The sequence below is a fragment of the Poecilia mexicana genome, unplaced genomic scaffold (assembly GCF_051168715.1).
Source record: "Poecilia mexicana isolate PSO_F unplaced genomic scaffold, ASM5116871v1 scaffold_5, whole genome shotgun sequence".
Lineage (NCBI taxonomy): Eukaryota > Metazoa > Chordata > Actinopteri > Cyprinodontiformes > Poeciliidae > Poecilia > Poecilia mexicana.
Genome location: NW_028263374.1, coordinates 13,639,550 through 13,666,921, shown reverse-complemented (window position 1 = coordinate 13,666,921; position 27,372 = coordinate 13,639,550). Strand labels below are relative to the sequence as shown.

At 39.8% G+C, this 27,372-nt stretch overlaps 2 protein-coding genes across 2 annotated transcripts; both read left to right on the top strand.

The window, feature by feature from the left end:
• The first annotated feature begins 192 nt into the window (after positions 1–192).
• On the top strand, positions 193–13,407 carry c1galt1lb (core 1 synthase, glycoprotein-N-acetylgalactosamine 3-beta-galactosyltransferase 1, like b). The gene is made up of 4 exons (XM_088005572.1): positions 193–779; positions 889–1,151; positions 3,653–4,317; positions 10,246–13,407. Exons 2-4 carry the CDS (start codon positions 935–937, stop codon positions 10,534–10,536), a joined length of 1,173 nt encoding a protein of 390 aa, XP_087861698.1. The 5' UTR covers positions 193–779; positions 889–934; the 3' UTR covers positions 10,537–13,407.
• Positions 13,408–22,274: 8,867 nt separating this feature from the next.
• Positions 22,275–27,126, top strand: apof (apolipoprotein F). The gene is made up of 2 exons (XM_014976026.2): positions 22,275–23,663; positions 24,726–27,126. Exon 2 carries the CDS (start codon positions 24,761–24,763, stop codon positions 26,039–26,041), a length of 1,281 nt encoding a protein of 426 aa, XP_014831512.2. The 5' UTR covers positions 22,275–23,663; positions 24,726–24,760; the 3' UTR covers positions 26,042–27,126.
• The last annotated feature ends 246 nt before the right edge of the window (positions 27,127–27,372 follow it).

The following is a 27,372-nucleotide window of genomic DNA, read 5'->3' as shown; positions in this document are numbered from 1 at the left end:
TACTTTATGTGTAACATATTTAACATAAAATAGCAACGCAAAAAAGTTTTATATTTTATTCGTTCAGGTCATTTGAAGACTTCTTTTGAACCCATTTTATATTAGATAAAAGTATCAAGCCAGGGGGGGAAACACAACTTTTTAACCATTTATTTTCAACAAGTCACGTTTACAAGGGTTAAAGTCCGACCCTGCCCTCTGACTAATATGACCGGAAGTAGCGGTTTTTACTGGACGGAAGACAGCAGTCAGTCAAACAAGTTAGATATTAATCCTCCATCGACGTGGAGCTCGTTTAAGCTTCTTGTTTCCAGGTTTTCTTAGGGATTTTATTTCAGTGAAAGTGAAACATCAGCCTCCCTCCTTCGTCAGTGTGGTTTCCGTTAGCTGCGCAGTCGCGACACGACTGCTAAATAACTTAACAGCGAAGTTGACGCTAGCACTGTCGGTTGAATAACGGACTAGCCAGTTAGCTTTCGCCAACGGTTCCAACACAGACCTGGAGTCAATGTTTAACCGGACACGAGTGTCGTTGTTTGTTTTCTCTCACTTGGGAGTTTACTCAGTCAACGGTTCTGGGATTTGGTCGCTCCTTTCTCTGTGGCGCTGGGTGAGAATTTAGCTTGGTTTTTATTATGGCTAGCTGTAATTGTTCGTAGTGGAAACGTCGCGTCTCTTCCCAGCTTTCGCTTCCCCGAGCCGAGGCGCTATGATCGCTGAGAGGAAATAGCCCGTTGGATATTTCAGCTGCTATGTTTTGTATTCCGCCGTTGTTGCTGGTGAGTTAACCACACCTCAAACGCAGGGAGTGACACATGTACAGCCACAGATGCATCAAAACTCTCCAACATAGAGCGTTATGTTCACTCCAGTTCCCTCCTCCTTCAGGTTGAGTTGCTGCCACAGTGATTAACTGCAGGACACCTGGTCCAGCATGAAGGCCCTGGGCTCCAGATTCTCCTTTTATGCGGGTTTTGTGGTGGGGACCTTCACATTATACGTGTTCCTGCGGCAGGTTTGGTTTGAGAGGTCTGAGCAGGCCGAAGGCTATGCGAAACTTGGTGTCCAGCAGCAACAGTTGGACGAAGACCAGGGGATATGGAAGAAGGAGAGGTCCGCTCTGTTTAACTTGGATCACCCTCATCATACAGGTATGTTCGTTTTCCAGAAGCAACCTTTATTTTACCTAAGTAAGACTTCAGATCAGTTGAGCCTTAATGAGAGGGGTTAACTTGAACACACGTTAATGATTGACTAAACAAAAAGGAAGTTTATTTTTATACCTAATGTTACCCACCTAAGCAACTCAGATGTTTAAGTAATTTTATCAGTTAGCAGTTTCGTGGGTATTTATGTAAAGATCACCTTTTAATATATTGTAAAAGCTTTACAAAACCCTTTAAGGTACTGGGTGTAACATGAATGGCTTCATTAAACATTGGCGAGTTTTGTTTTAATCTACTTCCTGCTTATCCTGAATCAGAAGAATATAAAACACAGGCAGCATTTATGTGTGACTGGAATGTGCTTTCACTAGATAAAGCTAAATGCATACACAAGCTTGTTTTATTCCTAAGATCATTTTCTAAATATGTCTGTAGGTTCTTACAGTATAACCTTGGATAAAAAAAAAAGTTACACACAAATAAAATTAAAATAGATAACGCAATCTGATTGCTTTAAGTGACAGTGAAAGACCTAAAATTATTCCTGCTTTTAAAATATGATCAAAAATTGATTATGCAAATTATTATATTTAGTTAATTTGATATTAGTTTTTAGGTGCTTATTGTAGGGGAAATTACCCTTTTCTACCACTCTGCTTTATGTAGACTAGAGGAACCAGTCTAACAAGCTTTTATAAAGAGGACGAAACTGTATGTTAGAAGATTTTAGTGTTTGTTTTTTTTTTACTTTTAAAACGCATACTATATTTTTTTATGTTAATTAAACAATGTTTATCTCAATTTGGCTAAAATATCACAAACTGTTACAGCAAAATACCAGGATGTTAATTCACATGTGACTACTGAAACTCTCAGTGGGTGTCAGGTTTAGAGAATGTGCTGAATGTATAAAAGGGGCTTTATAAGTCTGAAATGTGACACTAAAAATAACTTTGCTCTTTGTGAAGTTGAGGCAGTGTGTGTGATTGAGATGCCACTCTGTCGCTAAACCTTAGAGTTGTGCTTTAGACTGAAGACCGGTTTGCAAGTAATGTGCCTTGAATTTTTGCCAAGTCCGGTATGATTAGAAACATTCCTAATTGGTAGAGATTTATGGTTTCTTTTATAGACTTGTAGGATTTTTATAGTGTTTGTATTACTTTTATAGGATTACTGTAGCTACAAATTTGGGGTTTTTGTAGGAGTGAAACAAATGCTACGGTTTATCTTTGCTTGAAGTGACAACAAGGCCTGCCGGCTTTCAGTTGAACCCCACTGAGGCCTCAAAGGAAATCAAAAAAGAAATTACCAAGATTTGACCATTTGAATGTTGGCGTATCCCAATGTATTTTTTTTTGTTTTGAGACAGTGGCTTTCAGAGTTTCTCCACAAACCAGTTTAGCAATGTGGCGCCACATTAACCCCACCCCCAACATGTAGGCATTGCCTGAGAAAATGTTCAGACTAAAGCTCTGATGAGCCAGCTTTTGGCTTTACCTTAACAAACGGGTTTTAAGCTTTTGTCCGATTTTACAACAAGGCTGTGATCTTGTGAGCTTTTGTCACCGAGTCGTCTGTGAGCTGTGGATTGAGGGACAGAAGTATAACTAGTGTAACTTGATTTTGGTGACACTGCAAGCATTATTTTCATTGAAAAGTATCGTTTTAATTGACTTTGGCAAAAAGTCAGCCACACCATCATCCTCTTCTGTGCAGTGCCTTCTCAGCTGATATTGAACATTCAGAAAACCTCCCCAGTATTTCATCAGAAATGTTCACTGAACGTTTGCAGACAACAGACACCAGTATTAATGACACTAAAGACTACCAAGGCAAAAGTAATAATAAAAAAAATCACTTTATTTCTGCTGTACATGTATGTACATAAGAGGCATTATTAGTAAAACTTTCATTAGAAAAATTTACATGGTAAAGACTGTCAGTGTAATTTTGGAATAAAACATTAACAATGAAAAATTCAAGGAAAATGTCAGATTTGACCATTTTCATATTAAAAATACATTGATTTTAAATAAAAATTAAGTAAAATAAAACAATTTAAAATGGTGACAGACAAAAATCATAAAGTTATTTGTAAAGACTCAAACAATTTTTTTCCAATAAACATGTCAAACTAATACAGAAGGTAATCTATATCTATCTTAGAACAAAGTAAAATACTTCCATTGTCAATGGACAGTGTTTACTGTTTATAACAGTGCTGGTTACTAGCTTTTACTATTCTGTAAAAATAAATCTTTACATATACTAAGCTCCACAGCAGACGTTATGTCCAATTGCAACAATGAGTTGGGAGTAATTTCACATGCCAGTCTCTGTGTCCAGGGCGTCAACCCTGCAACGTCATGGCATAGTTGGTCTCCTGTCTATGTCTTGATGAAATCCAGAACTCTGATTATTTGTTCACAAGTGGAAATAGACATTACACATAAAAGAACATTAATGTGTTTTTGTCTCCTTGCCAGGTGAGGATAGCCACATGGCTGACGAATTGTACAACAAGGTGCGAATCCTTTGCTGGGTGATGACTGGTCCCAAAAACTTGGAGACGAAGGCTCGGCATGTCAAGTACACCTGGAGCCGCCATTGCAACATAGTCGTTTTCATGAGCTCTGTGGATGATCCCGACTTCCCCACGGTGGGACTTGGCACTAAGGAGGGGCGCGATCAGCTGTACTGGAAAACGATCAGGGCCTTCCATTACGCCTACGAGCATCACGCCAACGAGGCAGACTGGTTCCTGAAGGCGGATGATGACACCTACGTGATAGTGGACAATCTGCGATGGATCCTTGCCAACCACACGCCGGACGAGCCGATTTACTTCGGCCGAAGATTCAAGCCCTACACCAAGCAGGGGTACATGAGCGGCGGTGCGGGATACGTACTGAGCAGAGAAGCCCTGCGGAGATTCGTAGAAGGCTTTAAAAACAAAGTGTGCACTCACACTTCGTCTGTAGAGGACCTGGCTATGGGGCAGTGTATGGAGAAGGTCGGGGTGCTGGCAGGAGACTCCCGAGACACTGCGCAGAGGGAGACGTTCCACCCCTTCGTCCCCGAGCAGCACCTCACTGCCAAGTTCCCCAAGAGCTTCTGGTATTGGAGCTACTGCTACTACCCCATCTCAGAGGCAAGTGCTGTTAAATCCCAGCATTGATCTAAGGTGTTATAAAGCATGCTTATGGGATAAAGGGATAAAGTGAGGTAGTCAGACATGGCAGGTTAGATTGTGGTTCACTTTCATAGCATTCGTTTCGTGTCTCACATTGGGGAACGCCCCTGGTGTAACCTCATCAGAAGCCCCTATTACATTACGCCAGCCTGGATTGGCTGAAGATAAGCCTGTAAGCGTCGGAGAGGGCAGGGACCCTCTCCCTGTAAATAGGGCTGACCCTTAGCAGACATCTTATTCAAAAACCTCTTCTCTCGCAACGAGCAGAAGTTCCAACCAGCTCTCGTGTAACTACTGACATTATTCTGAGCCAAGCTAAACTGTCCACAGACGCGTGTGCAAGCTTGGTCACCCGGTGCTTGGCTTGGGATTTCTGTTCGGTATCACAGCGAGTAGCTTCTCTCTGGTAGAAATACCCCCTCCCCCCCCCCAAAAAAAAAAAAAAAAGCTGACTCACCGTAAGGTTATTCGTTGGCAGTTTTCAGAGTAGCAATACTCAGATTGCTACTCTGAGTAGCAATCTGAGTATTGCTACTCAGATTGCTACTCAATCTGAGTAGCAATCTGATTGAGTAGGTAGCTACTGGGAAGTAGGTAGCTTCCCAGTAGCTACCTACTGGGAAGCCGCAACGCTTCCCTCTCCATAGTCTAACCATAACTGGTTAGCTTAGCTGTCGCCAGCTCTTTTTCTTTTTACTATCTTTACGGCCATCTCATCTCCCCGAAACATGGAGACCGTCAGGTCATCTAGTAACGTGGAGAAGAGCCCACAGGCACGAACCTGCCCATGCGGCAACATCCATCTTTGGGAAAAATGCACGGACTCAGAGTGGGTTTTAAAAATTGTAAGGAGGGGATACAGACTGCAATTCGCAATGTTTCAGGGGGGTGATTCAGTCGCAAGCAGAGGGAGAAGCCGCTCTTGTCTTACAAGAGGAAATATCCTCGTTGTTAGTGAAAAGAGCAATAAGGCCTAATTCCTCACAAGCACTGCCGCGAGGAGTTTTATTCACGTTATTTCCTCGTGCCAAAGAAAGGCAGAAGGGGGATGCCTGCTATGTTAGACCTCCGGGCGCTAAACAAGCACCTGAGAAAATACAAATTCAGGATGCTGACACACGACTCCCTGCTGCGCTTCCTACGTCCCATCGATTGGTTTACTTCAATCGACCTCAAGGATGCTTATTTTCACATCCCCATTTATCCACTGCACAGAAAATTCCTCAGATTTGCATTTCAGGGAGCGTGTTACGAATACCTCGTACTCCCTTTCGGTCTCTCACTGAGCCCGAGAGTGTTTGTAAAATGCACCGAGGCGGCTGTGGGCCCGCTCAGGAGGCGGGGAATCCAGGTGGCGATGTACATAGACGATTGGCTGATCGCTTCGTCTTCCCGCCAGGAGGCTGCAGATCACACAGCTACATTGACGCAACACGTGATGGATCTGGGATTCAAAATAAACATGGAGAAGAGTGTACTACTCCCCAATCAATCCATTTCCTTCATAGGTCTCTCCCTGGACTCAGTTCAGGCCAGAGTGAGACTGGACAGAGGACAGAGTGAAAACAATGCTGGACTGCTTGTCCATGTTTCACAGAGAAAATCTGGTGTCCATCAGACTCTGCAGAAGGCTGTTGGGCCTGTTGGCCTCAGCATTAGCAGTGGTTCCCCTTGGCCGACTCCATATGAAAGGAGTCCAGCGCTGGGTGGCCTCTCAACAGAAGCTGAATCCACATGTTTCTCACAGAGTGAGTCTATGCCTTTTCCCCCATAGCTCTAATTTCACCAACGTTAGCCAAGGTATGAACAGAAGGGCTGACAATGATCCTCATTGCACCCCACTGGCCATCAAAACACTGGTTAGCAGAGATAACGCAGCTCCTGTGGAAGGATCCGTGGCCTCTGCCTGCACGCAGGGATCTGCTGTCTCAGGCACGAGGACAAATTTTTCATCCCCACCCAGAAAGGCTGGCTTTGTGGGCTTGGCCCGTGAGTGGTTAAATGTACAATTTGATGGTCTCCCACAGAGTGTTATTGAGACAATCCAGAATGCTAGAGCTCCAGCAACAAGATCTTTGTATGAGTACAAAAAGTTTGTTTTTGAAAAATGGTGCTCTAAAATTCAGGAAATACCCTATCAGTGTTCTGTGGCTGTGCTTTTAGCTTTTCTACAGGACCTGATTGATAAGGGAAAAGCTTTTTCTACTGTCAAGGTGTATTTGGCTGCTATTTCAGCTTGCCATGTGGATTTTGAGGGGAAGACTGCAGGCCAACATCCCTTAGTGTGGCGGTTCATGCGGGGGGCTCGCAGGAAGCTCCCCGTCTCGAGACTGAGTCCATCGTGGGATTTACCCCTGGTGCTGGATGCTCTCTCTGCCTCACCCTTCGAGCCTCTAGATCAGGTTGAATTAAAAATTGTAACCTTGAAAACAGCACTTCTGTTCGCATTGGCCTCTACAAAGCGTGTGGGTGAAATCCATGCTTTGTTTGTTAACCCATCTTGTATGAGGTTTTCTCCAGATAAAACTAAGGTGACTTTGCTCCCCAACCCTGCTTTTGAGCCTAAGGTTTTGGGGTCATATTCTCCAATTGAGTTGGTGGCTTTTTATCCCCTTCCCTTTTCTTCACTGGAGCAGGAGAAACTGCACAACCTTTGCCCTGTACGTGCTTTGGATATCTATTTAGAGAAAACAAAACAGGTCAGGAAAGTGACCAGTTGTTTGTCTCTTGAGCCAAAAACCATTATGGAAAACCGGTGTCCAAGCAATGGATTGCCCATTGGATCACCGCAGCAATTTCCTTGGCCTATACCTCAAGGGCTTTAACGCCTCCTGAGGGGCTGTGTGCCCATTCTACTAGGGGCTTAAGCCTTGCTGAGAGGAGTATCTCTGCAAGAAATTTGTGCCACAGCAAGTTGGGCTTCCTCTCACACGTTTGATCGGTTTTACAAGCTTGATGTCACAGCATCATCGCTGGCTCATTCAGTTCTCAGTGTAAGCACTAGGGCTGAAACGATTCCTCGAATGATTCGAGTACCTCGATTACTAAAATTCCTCGAGGAAAATTTACCTGCCTCGAAGCTTTGTTAATTTATGTTTTATTAGTTAGCGCACCGTGTTCCGGCCGGGACTTCATTTGCGTTGCGCGGAGCTCTCACTTCCGCCTCTGAGTTGTTGACAAAAGCTAAGTCTCAGCAGCATAAAGTCCAATCTTCAAGATTGGCCCGTGGGGATTTTATTGATTGATGATAATGCCCGACTTTTTATCGTTTTTGGGGAACCAATAAGCATCCTTAAAATGACTGGGGGAATGCCTGGAGTACGGCAGCATTTCTCCTCTGGGGCTGCTGGTTGAAAGCAAACAGCGGGAAGAGCGCTGAGGTGAGCGGATAGACTGAACAGGGCGGGCGGCTGAGTAGCTGATGCTTACCGTGGAAATGTAGCTTTACCGACGAACCGCACAATAAATTTCATATCCCGGTCTGAAGAAACGGGTGGCGGAGCGCATCGTACATGGCTGGTAGATGAGTTTCTGAGTGTGACCAGTGAAGGTGTCGTAAATATTCCGTATTGCTTCCCCCCGTGTTCGTCCCCCGGTCTAACGGTTCGTCAGTCCGCTGGTCTATTTCCCCCCCTCCACCCCATGTTCGTTCATTCGCCCTCTCCTCCCACTCCAGGCGGCATTTCCCGTATTTTCAAACCCAAAGCGTGACATGTTAGGTGGCAAGGTGAATTTAATTAATCTATTAAACTCACTGAAGATGAATACATAAACTAAAAGCTGGATTGTAGACATTTTTTATAAGCATATTTATGAGCCTGCCTCTTTGTTATTAAATTCAATATAATTTCAGATTTTTCTATGACTTTTCTTCTGGTTAACTTAGAAAGTGAGCTATTATTGTTACAGGTTAGTTTTCTAAACTACAAAAAAGCTACTGTTAGGGATGCTCAAATATGAACAATTGGACTGATATTGATATCTGATAGTAACACCGGTATTATGCCAGATTTACCAATATTTCATTTTATAATTTTTTTTTATCCGATTACTCGATTAATCGTAAGAATAATCGATAGATTACTCGATTACTAAAATATTCGTTTACAACAGCCCTAGTAAGCACCAATCACTAAGACTATTTGCGGTTAGTAAATTATAATGATTAAGTGAACAGCTGGCACACAAGGTGTGGTTTTCTGCTGAGCAATACAGGAGTCTGTATATTCTCGTTCCCAATGTGAGACACGAAACGAATGCTATGAAAGAGAATTTTAGGTTACTTTCGTAACCCCGGTTCTCTGAGTAGCATGATTGAGTGTCTCACCAAGTCACCCTCCTTGTTCTGACGTTGCAAGGAAGAGGTGAAGGTTTTTTGTTTTTTTTTTAATAAGATGTCTGCTCAGCGTCAGCCCTATTTATAGGGAGAGGGTCCCTGCCCTCTCTGACGCTTACAGGCTTATCTCCAGCCAATCCTGGCTGGCGTAATGTGAGCTTCTGATGAGGTTACACCAGGAGCGTTCCCATTGTGAAACACTTACTCATGCTACTCAGAGAACCGGGGTTACGAAAGTAACCTAAAGTTTTCACAATCTTGTCTTGAAGAACCACATACATTTATAATCACAACCACAAAGCAAATACGCTGGATGTTTTTCAGCTTATGTGCACTTTATTCATTTGTCTTTTTGCTGTGGCAACTTTTGAACTGCTTTCCTATCAGAAATTGCCATGGCAATGTGTCTGCTTCTCCAGACCGAGGCGTGTTTAGGCATAGGGAGAATACAGGCTGTGGAAAATGATTTCACTCAGCCTCAATTTAAAGAAAGACACACCTTTCGTTCATAATTAAAAGGAGACTTTAAGTTTTTGATAAATAATTGCTCCATACTTTACAGGTGATAAAGGTTTACATGTAATGTTGAGTTATGTTTTTCCCACTTTGTATATCTAAACACAGCATTTCTGCCAGTTATTCTTTTAAAAAGCAGCTCAAGCATCATAATAAATATACAACTAAACGATTCTCTAGTCCCTCTGTATGGAGAGAAAATCAGGTATTTGGAGACTATTTTCTCTCCATAAATCTGCCACTTTGTTTTTCGTTGTGCTGCTGGAAGGTGAGCGTCTCTCCCAGTTGTCGGTGGTTTTCAGTTTGAACGTGTTTGACTAGTTTTGCTGTGTATTTAGCCCCATCAAGCTTCACATCAACTTATCAGCATCTTTGTCTTTGAAACAAAGCTTCCTGTCGTCCAACCGAATCATAATAATCTGTGGCATGTAAACCTAAAAATCATTGTTGATCCACGTCTTTGCTGTGTCCTCTATGTCCTTTACATGACCTGTGAAACTTCTAATGGCTTCCTGTTTGTCTCTTTAGTTTAATTTGATGAGAGTTCAGCTAACACTTGTCTGGTCTACTTTAGTTAATCCTTAATTTTGGGAGATCGGTGATCGTTTGGTTTTTATTTGTGAAGCCGTTCTTATCCACCGATGTTATCATCCTCGACAAAGGTCTAAAAATCAACCACTGTGCTTTTCTTTTCTCCTGTCAGAGAGGTTCGACTGACAAACCAGCCGACCAGGTCATGTCTGCTCATTTACAGTTAACAGTATTCACGCCATTGTTGCCAATTCAGCAACTTTCTTGATATATTAAGCAACATTTCAGACAAAAATCTGGTATCGGCCAAAATCGGAATCGGTAAGGCTTTTTAAAAGATCAGTAATCGGCGATCGCCAGAAAACTGCAATCGGTGCAGCCCTACTTTCCAGTCATGTACAGCTTGTGTTGGTCTGTCACATGTGACAAAAACATGGGAAGTTTGAGGGGTTGTGACTCCAACATGGTGGATAACTTACATACTTTCTCTGTTTTTGTTGTAGGGTCCAAACTGCTGCTCAGATGTGTCGGTGTCTTTTCATTATGTAGACGCCACAGGCATGTACTTGTTGGAGTACTACGCCTATCACCTGCGTGCCTTTGGCTACAGATACCGCTACCAGCCGCCGACCCCAAAGGCTTACAGAGCTGAGCTTCCAAATCCCTGGGATTCTGCCGAAAGACTAAAAGAGCGGGCGTCTGGGGTGAAGGAGTCCGGGGCTGGAGATGATTCAGCGCAGGAAGCGGGTCCTGCGCCTGTGGCTGCTAAAGACCCTGCTGAAGCGCCGGTTTGATAATAACACGGATTTTAAGTTGGAGAAAATGGGTGTTTTTCGTGCTACCCTTGCATTGTGATAATCTGGGATTGCAGTTCTTCACAAGCAGGAAATTGGCTCCACTTTGATCCTAAGTTTCTTCCACATACAAGTGCATTCCCTGAGGATCCTGGAGCTCAGCGACTGCTTTCAACAGCTGTGACTGCAAGGCTGTTCCTCGGGCTGAGGCTTTTACCCTTTTATTATTTTAAGTGGTTTTACAACTGTGTTCTTGGACACCTGTGTTTGTCTATATTGATTTTTGAGAGGGTGTTCCAACATTTTTAAAAAAAACTTCATTTAAGCATTGTGTTTTATGTTATAAGTCTGTAGTCACAACAAGAAAACCGTCATTTGGTTTTCCTTCACAACTGCAGAAGTTGTCTGACTTCATTCCACACGGAGAACTGTAAATCTGCAAGGGACGACCTGGTTGTGCCAAGAAAGCCCTGGTTTTATGTTCTGAGCCGTAAAAGCTTCTCATCACTTCAAAATATCCAGAGTCACGTTTGTGTTTGGTTTTTTTGCATGAGCTACCTCTCAAACTGTCGGCTGTGTTTCAGAGCCTTTTTCAGCTGGAAACGAAGCGTAACGTTCCACGTGGGACTCTTTATTAACGTCGTCACATTTTACTTGTTATGCTTCATGAAGAAAATCTTGTCTGTCCTGAATAGGCAGGGCTGGTTCGCCATGGTATACTGAAGTTTTACACCTGCTGAAGTTTTACACCATGTTCCCACAGTTTAAAATCCTCCTGAGGAGATGCCCAAGCTAGTCTGGTCTGAAATATCTATTTATAATGTTTTCATGTTCAAGCTTACCCAGATGGCCATGGCTGTCATAGACTATTCATTTGCATTTTTTTTTTTAAATTTATGTTTAAAAGCTATCTAATGAAGGTTCAGAAACTTTAAAAATGGCCTTTTTTTTTGCTAACAATTTAAAAAAGAGAAACACCAAATCCTTACATTACACACCAAGAGAGGTTTTGGCAGCAATGCACATAATGAAACATTTGCTGCACCCAAGTCAGTTTTTTATTTAGTTTATTAAACTTGGGTAAATGTATCAAACTTTTTCAAAGAATTTAAGACAAATCCTGTTTTTATCTCCGAGAATAATTATGTTCAACCGAGCCTAAAAGAATTTGAAAACTCGACGTCTAATCCTTAAGAGTTGAGTAACACGGACTACTTTATTTACTTGACTTTAGTAGGACAGCCCTGCTCTAAAGTGATGCTACGTCTCAATCAGGTTCAACTCAAACTTTGAATAAAACCAATCTTGAATATATATATATATATATATATATATATATATATATAATTTATAATTTTTTTATTTTATTGAGCCAATCAAATGTTTGCTTGAGCTTTAGGTCACGTTCTGATGGCCGGACATCAGAATATTTCTGGTAGAGCAAAAGTCATGGTCCCATCATTTTCAATGTATTGATCAACTTTAGTTAAATGGTTTAGTTTGATTATTGATTCAATTATCTTCTCACATTGAGACAGTCGGCTATTAAAATTTATTTGATCTGAAATAAGTTAGAAAAACGCAAAAAGTACCTACAACTTTTTTCACAGCACTGTAAAGGGAACATAAACACAGATTTAGACACAACTTGAGGGTGAATTGTTTTACTTTGTTCCATAACATCTAATCTACAATATCCCCAATCCTGTGTAAATGAGCCAGTATACTTACATTAGGCATGTTTACTATAATATTCCAGATCTATATAATTCAACCAAAGATTCCTCCGCTGGAGAAAAGATTACCCAGTGAGGGAAGACAAATACAGGTTTGTTAGTTGTCTTAATTCAGTTCATCCAGCAGCTTCACTCATACAGCCGCGTTTCCTGGCACAGCTGAAAAAACTCGATGGATGAGGAAGTAGTTGATTGAATAATTTCTTATTTTTGAAACAACGCCTGGTTTGCTGTAAGCAAACAGTTGCAGAATATTTGTCTGCGCTTCCTGAAACTGCCACTATACACACACACACTAACACACATGTACATTTGGCAAGTTCCTGCATCCTTCTCCCCAAGCTGACGCGTAAAGAATGTGCCTTGCGAACTGAGAATGTATGAGCCATGAGCTGCACACGCGACTTTGCACTGTGACGTTAAAATGGGGATTAAAAGGAGGATGAAGGATAATTTTATTCAAGCCTTTCATAGTGTGCGTTTACTTCTTTTTTTAGACACCGTTTTGCTTCTGTATGCTTTAGTTTAACTGGAGAAAACTTTTTTTTTTTTCTAGATGACACACAATGTGTAAAAGTATTTCCAGCAGTTTCTACTTACAGTGTCTGATGAACTGAAAATTTTAAGTTTGTGAAAAAGTGAAGACCAAGAAGTGGCTGAAAAAAAACCATACTGCACTTTTGAATTTGATTTCAATCACTTTAAATTTGTATTAAACGGAAGCCTTTCAGACTCGGTCTTACAACTGATTATTTGTGTGGTTCCCTTTTTTATCCGTTGTTTTTTTTAACAGGAGATGGTTGTAAGATTTCACACGTCTCGGTGTCAGTCGAATTGGGATGTTTTATGTTGAAGCCTCTTTTAAAGACGTTGCTTGTGCTCATGTTTAATACCTGCTGCATTGAATTTTTTCTTAATGGGAAGAGTGAGACACCGGTTCCTTGACAATCTTGTCAATATTAAGGTTTTTCTCAAAGGGAAATTTGTACAGTGCTGTATTGACACTTGACACGTATTTATGTTAGTTGTTGGAATTTAAGTGTGGAGATTTGTGAGAGCACAGAAAATGATTGTTTTTTTTGTTGTTTTTTTTGTGAAAGGTACTTTAATCACTATAAATAAATATTTTACTGTACTGTTTCGTGATACATTTTTGCAACAGATGTCACAGTTGTGATTTCATTGGCAACCAGCATGTTTATCCCTCTGTGGCTGCCAACAATGGATAATTCTGTTGAATAGGAGAGCTTTGATAAATTTCAGGTTTTATGGCAGCTGGTCACACACGGATGTTTGACATCTGCATCACAGAGAGCGTTGTTTTCTGTGGAAAATCAAACATGGTTCAATTGCCAAACAGTCTATCACATTTGTTTGTCTTTAGGACAGATTGAAGTCTGTTTCTCACCTTTGCTTTTCACAGTTGGAGAATTTGAACCTCGTCTTCTGCAGAAATGTTGGCACTGATCCACAACCCGCTCCTGCTGCACACAAGGATTAAATCATCAGTTAAAAAATTAGGCTAAACATTATCCTATATGACAAAATGTAGTTACTGACAAATGTGTCATACTCTTTGAACTTTTAACATCGATTAAGAACTGTATGTGCAGTCAAGTGCCTTGATAAGTCGCCTAATGAGTGTAAGGAATTGATTTGTTTTTGATTAAATATTAAAACCCTGCTGTTCTGTGAAGGCCTCAGAGATTTGAAGACCAAAGAACGCAGCAGAAAACTCGGGGATAAAGTTATTGAGACGTTTAGAGCTGCACAACATATTAAATCTCAATTGTCTTTGCTTGAATGCAGTGCTGGGTAGGTTACCAAGTGTCACACTCTGCATATTGTTGATGTATTAAGTCTCTTTTTGGGATTCTAGCTGCTGAAGCTGCAGTTTATAACTTATAAAATATTTTTTTTCCATACATGTTAAAACCGTCGCCATGTTTTCCATCACCTCCCTGAATTATCTGAAGAAATGTGCCACTCCCAATCAAAAACAACCAATCAGAGCCAGGAGGAGGGTCTTAGTGCTGTCAATCATCCTCAATTGGGAAAGACGTGAACATTTTTAAGTGAGCTTGAGCTACTTTGCAAAGTAAAATATGCAAAAATATCTCTTTTGTCTTGCATCCTTTAAAATGCAGCGTGGTTCTGTGGTTGAGATGTGAAAAAGTTTTGAGCAGGATAAACAACGGTGCAGAAATGTTAACTAAATTTTCAACTGGGGAGAAGAAATAAGTCAACAGCAGGAGAGATCTGACAAGAATCAACATGACAAGCTGACAGATCAAGGGTTGTTTTCCTCCCCAGTAGTTTCATGAAATGCCTAAAAAAAAAAGTCTGGAGTATGTACTAGTTTTACACAATCCTACAAATATAAAACATATAATTACTCTAGTTGAGGTTCAAAACTGATTTCTAAGTTTCTGAAGCTCGTTAGCAAGAAAACTGCTTTTTATTTGTCCTTTACGCCCTCATCAATAAATCTGAAATCACAAGCTCAGAATTTTAATTCAAATCCCAAACTTCTTGATTTAATGATGTGAAAAAAAGTTTTAATTACAAAGGTTAAAAAAAAAAAAAAAAAAAAAAATATATATATATATATATATATATATATATATATATATGTGTGTGTGCCATTATCAATATCACCAAAGCAAAAAATGTCCTTTCAAGTTCGTATAGAAAACTGGAGGCTTGTTGAGCAGATAAAACAAGAGAGTTGGTTATTAAACTGCCCTGAATAAATGACTTTAGACGTTGCAGCCACTCACCTGTTTCTTGTTTTAGCAGGTCAGCAAGAATGTGATCGGCATAATCTGCGCAAGACAGAAAATTTAATTTATTTTTGTAAACCCCCAACTTAAACACTGCCTTGCATGAAAACGGAAATGTTTTGAGATTAATGATATAAGAAATGCTTACTCGATGCTGAAGCAGCTTGTCTCTTTCCCAAAAGACCCACAAAGTTGTCGTAGTCAGTGGGATTAAATCTCTTGAGTATTTTGTTTTCGCTTCTCTGAAAGCAAAGAGGAAACGTGCTGAGTGAGGTAAAACATTTTGAGGGAATATCGGTAACACTTTATTTGAAGGGGGGTGAATAAGCCTGTCATGACACTGTCATAAACATGACATAACACCTGTCATGAACATGAATAAGCCTTCATGAATATTTATGACTTGTCATAAAGCGTCATTCGGTAAATTATGACAATTTTAATACAAAGTTGACATTATTCAAAATGTCTTTGTTATGACAACTTGACATTAACCAAGAAATCATTACTGTTTAAACTTTACCTTTAATAACAAAGATACCTAATTTTTAAAGTGCAATCAGTAATACTTCTATAACAAACTTATATCAGTAATGATTTCTTGGTTCACCCCCCTTCACATAAAGTGTTACCGGAATATCTTAGGACGGAAATAGTCCATTTACCTCTCTGGGTGGTTTATATGTGTCTCCTGTAGTCAAACACGTCACAGGAAACATAAGAATGACCAACACAACCAGGGAAGCAAGATTACAGCAGCTTCGATTTTCCTCCATTTCTCTGAAAATAAATCATGCAATTTAAAATGCTGGCAAAACATCAAGGGATTTATCATAATTGCTTGAATTTTAAAGCAGACTATATATTTAAAATATTTATATTTGCCAATCAAGAATGAGAATATTATTAAATTTGACTTGGTGTTTCAGGAAAGATAAAATTTCAATTAAAAATCTAAAGGAATTGTCCAGTTTACTTCTAAAAATGCAAAAAAATAATCTTCATTGTTAATAGCTACAACTTGACGATATAAGTTTAATATTTGTGTTTGCGCTCGCTTTGTTCACAATCTCAGCAAATAATGGCAGATCATCTAATTCTTGATCGAAAATCAAATTCTGCTTCAGGCCCCATAGTGCCTTTTACAGAAACCATCATGAGAATATTGAGCAACTTTGGAAAACATAAAAGCTGTTGAATTGGTATTTTATGGATCAGGACATCAATTGTTTGTCTGAAATAGAGGTTTTATGGTTGGAGAAAGTAAAAACAAGTAAAGTCCCTGCTTAGATATGTAATTTCTAGCCAGTAAACAGTCCGGCTTTGTAACATGAAACAATTCATATGGTTGAGATGGGCATGTAATTAATTGATTGATTTATATCTTAGCTTTTCCACAGAAATTATTATTAAAGATTTTCTCTATTATCGGGAACATGACAAAACCCTGTGGTTAATTCATCAAAAACATAGACTAATTTGAAAATCTATTTTAAATCATAAAAAGCATCTTAAGAGTATGATCGGTTATTCAGCTCTCAATCATTCATTATTTGTTATCTTTTCTGTAAATGGCTCCCGCAAGAATGACAACAAGAGCTGCAGAGCACACAGCATACGCTTTTTGTTTGAGACTTTAAAAAACAAAAATCACAATTAAAAGACAAACCCCTTCTAATGCGTACAAGAACTTGCTACAGGATGTTTCTCTCTCCATGTTATAACATTTAGGAAATGTGTTGATATTGTTCTAAAATAAAAGAATGCAAAGTTTACCTTGTTGGAGTTCTCCAGCATAAACCGATCAGCTTTGCTTCTCTGGAGTTCAAGCTAAGCGACTCTTTGGGCTCAGGATCTCGGTTAATATAGTTCTTCTGAGCTCATAAGTAATCCGATTAACGCTCCACCCCCTCCCAAAGAAATGTAGCGCATCTCTGTCATCAGACATGTTTAATTAAATAACTTACTTTGTGCGACATTTTGATGGAGTATTATTATCTTTCAGAGGGCAAATGTGTGTCAGTCATTAGTACTTATTTGAATTATATAAAGTACATTGAAATTATACACTGATTATTATCGATCATCTCTCTGAACCCATCACTGGTGACCTCATGAGGATGTCTATTAAGCTAATATGAAAACAGGGAACCACCCAAATAAAGCTGCCACTGCAGCAACATCAGCAGATCAGGCAAAGGTCACAACAATGAAAGGTCACTGTGTTATTGGATCATTCGCCTTTCAGGTTATTTGTTTGATAAATATTCGACTTCCTCGTTGTTTCACATTTTCATGAGAAGTCATTTTAGTTGTATTGTGATTTGCTTAACCAACAACTTGAGGTTTACAGTAATTCACTGCTTAAAAGAGGCCACAAATTCACCAAATGTTATTTCAACATCTTGTTAAGCGGTTTTAAGCAACATGTTCACAGTTGCCTTTAAAATGTTATTTCTGCTCTATCAACCCAGAACATGAAATGTTTTGTTCTAAACTTACCCAGTGCAATGGTGAAATATTTCCAAAATGTGGTGTTGTCTTATTATGATGGAGAAATAAAAACATATATAGTTTTTGTTTATATTTTATTTCCTACCTCCGTCTGAGGAAAGCACTTTGAAATGTTAACCTGGTTTTTGTATCTTAACCCTTTCATGCATAATGGTCACTACAGTGGACAGCTGTCTAAAAGCCATTTTCTTGTGCTTCTTGTGGATTTTTATGTTATAAGTGCACACAGACCACTGAAGTGGACACTAACGCATCATAAAATACACCATCAACTACTGGTTATCAGCTGCAAATGCAAGAAATTAGTTTTGTTAAATCCAATATGGCCGACTGACCCGGTCCCTCCTTCTACTGTAGACGACTCTAGCAGGTAAAAAAAAAAAAATAGTGATATCAGATAACCCGTAAAGAACATTACTACTGATGTATTTTTCAAATAACTTTGTATTTGGAGAAAATTACAATTGATCACCTAAATAAAGAAAAAATATTTTTTCCCCAAAATTTCAAAGTCTAACTATGCCTGAATTTCAATAATCTCAGCCAGATATTGTCATGCTGAATTTAAATTTGTATTTGTCCACACAGACAAACCAAATACCCTTAAGAGAAAGTTTTAGGGTTATTCAAGATAAAGACTCGGTTATTTGAGTCAAAGTGAGGGTCTGAAGTTGTATCTACTGTTAAGCATGGTGGTGGCAGTGTCATGCTGACATAGAATCACCTCAGAGTTCTTCAGCTTCTTCTCACAACTGGATGTTTCAGCAGATCAATGATCCCAAACACAAACATACTGGGTTTGGAGAAGCAGGCAGACATGATGCTGGTGGATTTACTCTGACCTCTGCTCCATCTGAAATTCAAAAACTATGCTTGACAAAAAAACCATCCAATCTAAATGCCTTCTATCAATTTTGCTTACAATAATGGTTCAGTTTAATACCAGAATCACCCCAGAACCCTGTTAATGTCTGCAAAAGATGTATTCAGTGTACAAACTTGTAAAGGGACATTTATCCAAATAACAGTGAGGCTGCATGTATATTCTGTTCCCAATGCTTATTATTTTGACCATTTGTGGATCAGGGAAAACCCACACTGCAGTAAGACATTATGGGGAGCAGCTATTTTAACTACAGTCAAGATTTTTTCCTTTATTACAACTGTAAAGTATATTAAATGATTAAATAACAGTGGGTGTTGGCCACAGGAAATGGGACTTGTAATATGGTTGACCGCAGCTGACCGTACGCCCTGCAGGCGGATGTTTGCTCTTCAGTCTACGCTCTCATTGACTGGTGTGTAAGAGTCCAAATAACTCCCACGCTCTCTGAAAGGACAAGTGGACACACTTTGACTGGCTTTCTGTGAACAAAAGCTGAAAACTTTGATTAATCCTCCCTGCCAGAGTGATTCTGAATAACAAACACGAATTGCTGCAGCAATGTTTCACTTGTTTTAATTTGGTTTGATTCCTGACAATGAACGTAATCTAGAGATCGATCCTTGGTGACTGGCATGAAAGTTTAAGCTTGAAAAAGACAAAATAAGTCTGGTGACGACAACTTTACAGTAATATGGAATTAAAATGACCATAATTTTACTCATTTACTGTGGAAAACAGCACAACTTGACATGTTTTAGACTTTAGTTATAATCATAAGAACAAAAAAACAAAAACCAAATAATTCTCATAGAAAGAATAATTGTGTTATGCTGAAGAAATTGGCGTTGAACAAAGCGATATATTCACTTTACATTAGTGGCACTCTCTTCTGTTACAAACAGTAAACATATCTGAAACCCCAAGGAGAAACATTGATGCTTCATTTAATTAAGTTTGTATTTAATCTTTACACACTCAGTCATGGATGCTGCTTAAAAATTCAAAGCTGTGAGCAAATGCAACCTTTATGTTGCATCCTAGAAGTATTTTATTTAAATTATTACAGTGTTTTTTGTTTTTTTTAAAAAATTATGGATAAAATGCTCTTTTATTCACTCATAAAATATATTTTATTTGCCTACTTCTTGTTTTGTTCATGAGTTGTACAGAATCTGAGCTGCGTGCTACGTCACGGTTTGTTGTGCAGTGGAAGTAGGGTTAGCCGGTGAGTGTAACCTTGTAGCTCTGGGAGAAGAAACTTTTTAACGGTTTTTGTTTCTGTGCATCGGTGCCGGTCCGCCTCTGAGAGAACAATCAGAGAAAGATGCACACAGCGTGGGCCAAATAAAGTTGCCGAAACTGTTTCAAGATTGCAACATTTAGTAGCAGTGTTAAAATGCTGCTAATGAATTAAAGAGAAACGTTTCTCTACTACATCTCCAGATAAATTGCCCAGTATATAATATTGAATTGTTTAACCGATGAGAATAAAAACAGCCGCTTAACGGTTCTCTCCTAACATTAAGCAGTAGTTCATTGTAAGCATCTGTGTTAACATGGATATACAAAACTGTTCTTCCAATATTAATATTATTCTAAACATTTGTCTTATGATCAAACCAACTTGACAGAGACATTCACTGCAGTTTGCGACCAGTATTTGTTTTGCATTGAATCGACGCTTTGCTAGTTTCTCTCGACATGTGACTGCAGTCACATTATTCTTGTTATTTTGCTATTTAAAACTGTAATTTATTCTGCACATTTTACTAGGGGACTAATTATTAGAAACATAAATGTTCAGAGTTTTAGTTAACGTTTCAAATGAAAGTCATGGCTTTCTGGGAAGCTCCTAAAATCTCCAACAGCCTCAAGAAGATAAGTAGAAAACAAAACACTTTCAGGACATTCAAGAGTTTGAAGAAATTCAGATGGGATCCTGGCTGCCATTTGTTTCTGTCTACACTGCGTGCCAGCCCAGCCTTGAACTTAATAAATGTTTTCCTTTGTATGAACATAAAGTTCATTGTAACATGGCTGACCGCAGCTGGTGCTATGAATCAAGTACAAAGGTGCTCATAAAGTGCTGAGCAAATTAGCAAGCTGCCAGGAAGGAAGATCTCTGAATTACACCCATGTCTGAGTGTCACAGGTTTCAGTTACACTTGAACAAAAGGGTAACAAGGAGCGTCTTGTTATTTTTAAACAAGTGTGCAACACAGAGGCTCTTAAGTTCATTTACCAGTTCTCTGAGGAATCCCAGTTAATTAAAATGTATTAGCTCCGTTTAAAGAACCAGTCAAACCAGGCATAGATGTTTGTGCTCAGGTGCTTTTGACGTGCAACAGGCTCACAGTCTCATTGCCTGGGTTAAGTTTCAAGCCCCAGAGAACAGCAGTCACATTTCCTCTGGTTTCTGATTGGACCACTGAGGCTGTTTGTCCTCTATTAACAGGTGTCAACTCACAGCTCCCTGCAGAAATAATTGCGTAAGCAGCCCCTCTAATTAACTTATATTCTTTATATATTACACAACAAGGAGTTGCTTGATTTTTCCACATTAACAGCTGAAACCCATGAGGCTGCTTTCCTGTGCAAAGTTTTTCTGAATTTAAATATTTTTCCTTTGTTTCTGCTTTTAAATAAGTAAAAAAAAAAAAAAAAAAGGGTTTGCTCTGTTGTGTGTTATTACAAAGTGATCACGAAATGAAACGCATGGAAATCATAATTTGGATAAATCTGCTTGCTAATTAAAGTGAAATGCAACTATTTACTTAAGGGCTGGAAGAAGGTCGCAAAGGGTTAATATAATCGTGTTCATTGTCACAATTTTATCTGTATTTACCTGTAATCTTTTGGGATTTTCTTCAGGGAGACAAGTCAAGTCTTTTCAGTGAGTAACCGCCATTTAAACAGAGCTAAAACCAAGAATTAGACTTTATAAAAACATAAACAAAGCACATGAGGAAGTCTTCTCTCTTTTAAATGTGCTTTCATGCCCTGGACCCATTTGTGACAGCATCTATTATCATAGTTCTAGCTGGCTCTGGTTTAGAAACAGATCGATCTCTGCTGTCACCGGCGGGACAAATCAGACAAGGAGTTCTACAGAAAACAATCTCAAGTCCTTTTTGGAGACACATCGCCCCCTAGTGTTGATAATCGAAATAGCTACTATACCAGAAGAAAAAAAATACAACAAAGCAGATAAACAGAGTAAACAGGCAAAGATACTTAAGGTAAATAGAGACATAAATGCACAGGATCAGCTCTGATTCATGTGAAATCAAACTTGAACCAAGAAGCTGCATCTGTTGTTTTTTTTTTTCCAGAACAAGAGGGATTTATGCAATTTAATATCTTCAGCACAAGTATAAATTCATAGCAACTTGACAAAATGAAATTTCTTTAGAGCCTCTGAAAAATAGGAAACGGTTTTGGTAAACTGTGAAAAAGTAAATAATTTTTGTGCCTGAAAATCCCAGCAAAGTATAAAGACGAAGGAGGAAAACGACTGAATGTTTTCTATCTAAACAGAGCTGAGGTGGAGTAAAGCAGTAGTTGGTCACAAAGCAAAAAATACAAATAAATAAAACCTTAAAATGGTTTCTGAGAATTAGAGCTGGAGTCCATATGATTTTGATATCATCACAATGAGACTGACATTTTCCAAAATATATAGGCCAGTCCTCTAATCAGAGAAATGTTCTAATAGAAGGCCGACTTTGTAACTGTCTTTATGTGGCTCTGAAGGTTCAGGTCAGAGTCCAACACTACATCCAGATTTCAGGCCTGATCTCTAATTTCTGGCCCGAATGTGACTTTAAATGGATGAATAGAGAAATCTAGGTGCAGCTCTGTTATGTTGAAAAACAAACAGTGCTTAAGTGTGAGTTCCTGGATTTACTGGTCTGTCCACATTTTTCACCCTCATCTATAGTTATGAGAGATAAGCGAATGAGATCACACATGCAGCTGCAGTGCAAGATGGACCAGAAATTAGAGACAAGTCATGTATTCATGTCATCTGAAGGGACCTCAGAGCATAGCTGCTGCGCTTCCTCAAAAGAAAATCACTTGATGTGGTTCTTCTGATCTGGACGGAGTCTCCCTTCGAATGTTTTCAATTTATTACATTTTCGTTTAAAATCCTGCTGCATTAATAACACTGGGCCTGAAGTGCCTTTCCATGGCCAGATCGACCAGAAGCTTATGTTCCAACTGAGCCCAATCTCCTCTGACCGAAGCACACTGTTCCAGTTAAAATCCCAGCAGAGCAAACACAACATGTTTGCTTTGGTGATGGAAGGACAGCGAACTCTGTTTCAAACATACAGACTGGGGATTTGGTGACCCTAAATTATGCTCTTTCATTGAACATGTAAGACTTTTTCCATCCTGCTTGCTTTGCCTGGTGGTAAAATAAATATTAATCCTCATCCAGGCCTCATTATTAAACCCCAAAGAAACAGAAATGTAAGGATTACTTATCAAGACTGCCTAGAAACTAGTTAGTCTGAAAAAGTATAAATTACAAAAACTGTTTTCCTAGATTAAGTTTCTATGAATTGTTTGAGGTTGTGGCACCAGTGATTTTGTAAAAATGTAATGAAATTGATTAATAACTCAGTAGATTTCTCTAAAATTTCTAAAAGGCCTTTTTAGACATTTATACAAAGAATAGATGCTACCACTGCAGACCCCAAACGATTAAATCGAATGAAGGCAGAAAATAGATCCAAATAGATGCGACTATGTGAAGAAATCCTGTCTTTACTTTCAAAACAAGCTCACTTTCTTTATTCCTCTTGTTGGCAGTGAAAGAGAGAAATTCGCTCACGGCGTGAGGAGTGGGGCGGGGGGCACTTTCTTTCAACTATGTGGGTCAAAAACAAAACCGAGCGGCTGCGTGAGAGTGAGCAGAAGGACTGTGGGGGATGAGTGGATAACAGGACAGACAAACAAAACTGGTTTAGACCACATGGACTTTCCCCACGTGAATCAATATTCAAGCCCTGCACTCCCTGTTGAGCAATGAGGCCAAGTAGAAAAGGCGGCTGAAAGACGGATGGCAGAGAGGGAGGGCTCTGAGATGCCGTGTTGGAGAAGCAGGTTCTGATTGGAGACTGAGAGAACGAGGAGAAACAGCCTCCCACGTCCTGAAGCCATCTGACACGCTGCGGTCTGCAAGACGTGGTTATTGTTAAGGTAGGTGGGATAAAATTATCTAAAATTAAGCAAAAACTTAACTTCATAGCTGTCAGGAACAGGATGACTAATGTAATTTGTGAGCGAGACGAAATAAGAACCACAAATTTAATGTTTTCATTTATTGCCATTATTGCACTGTTGCTGCTTTTGCATTTTAATTTTTTGTAATGTTTTTTTACTGATCTGATTTACTGTGCACCACGAAAAAAAACAAACAAAAAAAAAAACATCTTTGTTCATGATGTTGTTGAAGCCTTAAGATGAATAGTTGCTGTGGCCACAAATGCAAGCAGGAGGCAGGCAAACGACAGAATTATAAGTTGAAGATAGTGATTAAAAAACTTAGCAAAATGAATAAAAAATAAGATAAACTCAGTTTACAAAGTCACAAAGAGATCATAAAACAGAAAACAGAAACTATAACATTGAACTACTGAATTAAATATTTCATCACACCGGTGCTGAAATATGCAAAACAAAATAAGTAAAAGGTCCAAACAATTAAAACATAATAAAAATCAAAGTTTTGCCACAACAGTATTTACGAATGTGTTAACGGAGCGAGTCGGGTCTGATTGCACATCACAATTAATAGACATGAAAACATAATTATCCTTTATTTTACATTGGTAAACACAGCACAGCATGCAAAGTATGTCTTTGCATCCTTCTTGCTGTGTGCAGAACTGCATGCCGTTCACAGAGGTCTGGCTGCAAGTGAACTAAAGTTATAATGTGAACATCAACACAAGAAAAGGTGGCAAATGTGAACTGAGTTGGCCTAATTGACATGGAATGAATAAACACAAAGGGCAACTAGACCAGGTAGAAACGGGAGCAAAGATACTAACCAGAACAAAACACAAAGGTGTATCCACCATTTGCACAGAACCAACAGGAGCCCACTGGGTCCTGGCAGGTGAAGCCACTATGACTTCAAGTCTACAAGACAAACCTGATTAATAATCATTTAAGATTATAATTTAACTTGTTTCTTTAACAACCTCTGCAAACCTTATTCACTGACAGCTATTTTGTGTCATCTTGGTTTTGTATTAGTGGCTTTGAGGAAGATCCCTGTGAAGAGAGAGAGGATGTTCTCCAAGCTGAAGTGGCTGATTCTGATCCAGCTCCTGCTGACCGAACAGAGCCTGTGCAGAGTCCCGCTTCCTCCACCCAAAACGGACAATCTGCTTCAAGCAACTCCCGCCAGCGAAGATGCTGAGCAGAAACAGGACAGTCGGGTTCTCCTTGCTTCCAGTCCACAACCAGGCGAATCTGAACCTACGTCAACTCGTTCTCAAAACGTGGAGAAGATCCGATCTGCTCAACTCGTGACATCGACTGTTTCGGCGAAGCTCCAGGATCAGATTCGAGATCACCTCCAGATTCGAGGAAGCATCAGCTGTCCGGAGCTGCTGCATGCCAGCGCGGTGGATGATCAGTTATCCTCTGCGTTCCCTCAGGAGCTGCTGGGACTCTCGTTGGTGCCTGTCCTGGTGGCGTCAGGCTGCCCACAGGAGGCTCAGCTCCTGGTGCTGAAGCTGTACGACCTGCTGGGGAAGGCTGACACTGAGGAGCTGCTGATGGATTTGGTGGCTCTTATGGAGAGGAAGATGAGCAGATCTACATCAGCATCGACTTCCGAGGGAGAAGAAGAAAGTCAGCATATAGATGGAGTGATGTTCAACATTCAGCAGCTGGCTTTAGTGAGAGACGGTGGCCTTGGATCACAGGAGGGTCACTGTGATGGTTGGAGCCAAGTGAATGGGACCATGCTACTGGGAACGGCTGTGAGAGGAGCTGCAGGTCGACTGGAGGACGCTGTCAGAAGCTGTGAAAGACTCGGAGTCCTGTGTGCCGGTGTGACCAGCGGTGGACGTCTCATGCCTGGAATGTACCAAGCCGTGTTGAAGAAAGGAAGCCGCATCTTTCCATCCACACCCCTGGAGTCTGAGTGCTGGATCCGCCGGTGCAGCTCCCAGGAAGAGCTTTTTCGATCCTCAGGTCAGCGGATGAAGCGCAGCCCGGCGAGGAGCTGCATCAACAAGGACGAGGAGCGCGTGTACAACGTGGTGGAGTGGATCCCTGCGGTCAGCACCCTCTACAGCCTCGGCACGGCGGTCTACTACGCCTCTATCAATTGCTCGGCAACGGCCAAGGAGAGAGCCATCCTCAGCGCCGTGGACCTGGGCACAGACGCCCTGATGGTGGCCACAGGTGGGACTGTCGGGGTGGCGGGGTACGCTGTGGGGGCAGGAGTGAAGACCGGCATGAAAGCCGGAGTCAAGTACCTGCTGAACTCCATGAAGGCAGAGGACGATGTGCTGGTGAACCAGTCCAGCTTGGAGAGGGGAACCTTTACTGTCGAGTGAACAAGAACACGTCAGGCAATTTGTAAAAACGCAGGAATACCTAATCGCTAAGTTTATTTGGTGGTGAAAAATCCCATGTGTAGAAATAAATATTTTAAACAAAAACATTAAATGGTTGGAAGTCATACTGCCGATAGTCTGTACAACAATGTTTCGCCTTTAAAGCTGCATTAGGTAACTTTTATAAAAGAAAAAAGTTTTATAGCATATTTTCTCAAACTTTCACGATGTCCTGACATCTGAACAGCTTAGCCTTCTTTCTGTGGTCCTTCTGTCATCTGCACTCAGAAACAACCAATCAAAGCCAGGAGGCAGGTCTTAGCGCTGTCAATCACTGTATGTATGTGCTGCTCACACCCTCCCCTCTGATCTCTGCTACGCTACCCTCCTTCACCACAATGGAGCCCACATTGAACATGGATAAACAGATTTCCAGAAAGTTGTTTCTTCAGCATTAGCACATTGAGCAGCACATACACAAGCATGATTGGCAGTGGTAAGACCTTCCTCCTGGCTCTGATTGGTTGTTTTTCACTGGGAGGAGACGGAGGAGCTTGATTTGTTCCACAAATTATCTGTTCTATATTAAATTGTTAAGACATTGAGAAAGTTTGAAGAGATATTTAAAAACCATATTTTTTATGAAGGTTATTGTCATTAAAAAGGAAAGTGTAAATACTGCTGTAGCTAAGTTTATTTTAAAGTCACCAGGAATTTCTTACCATGGGATTGTTTTCCTTTGGAATAAATGTATTAAAATTAAAGGTTAGAATTTTCAAAACGTTTCACTAATAAAAGAAAAATCTATATCTTAATGTTTTTCAAACTCTTCATTTGACAACATCTGTGAATAAAATGTATTAGAAACTAGATTACTTCACATAAAGAAATAAATGTTTTTATTAATAACTGACTCATTTAGTTATAGTAAACTGTGAATATTCATTCTATCCTACGTAATGACAAACTATACTTCTTAGAGTTATCACCATTTTTTTTTTACAAAGTGGATATCAGTTTGAATTATCTGTACATTTTGCAGCAGCACTGAAAGACTCAGGAAAATAAACCTGCTACTCCTCAAACTTTGATCTCGACTTTCTGTCCTGCTTCCCTAATTTCCTTAAAGGAAAGTAAACTGATATGTTAATATGCCTATAATTTGTATGTTTTTTTTTATTTTAATAAATTGTATATTAAGTTCATATTCAGTGTTCTTTGTTTTAGTTTAGTTTTGTACTCATTTGTTTATTCTAGAAAACTTGTAAACAGAGCACCAGGTTTATGATAACAAAAAACAGATGCTGAAAAAAGCTAACTAATCATCAATA

Bases quoted from the DNA above. Each gene is read 5' to 3' on its own strand.
- apof (XM_014976026.2), top strand. From the start codon at position 24,761: ATGTTCTCCAAGCTGAAGTGGCTGATTCTGATCCAGCTCCTGCTGACC.
- c1galt1lb (XM_088005572.1), top strand. From the start codon at position 935: ATGAAGGCCCTGGGCTCCAGATTCTCCTTTTATGCGGGTTTTGTGGTG. The intron at 1,152-3,652 runs GTATGTTCGTTT...TCTCCTTGCCAG, and splicing joins GGATCACCCTCATCATACAG to GTGAGGATAGCCACATGGCT. The intron at 4,318-10,245 runs GCAAGTGCTGTT...TTTTTGTTGTAG, and splicing joins GCTACTACCCCATCTCAGAG to GGTCCAAACTGCTGCTCAGA.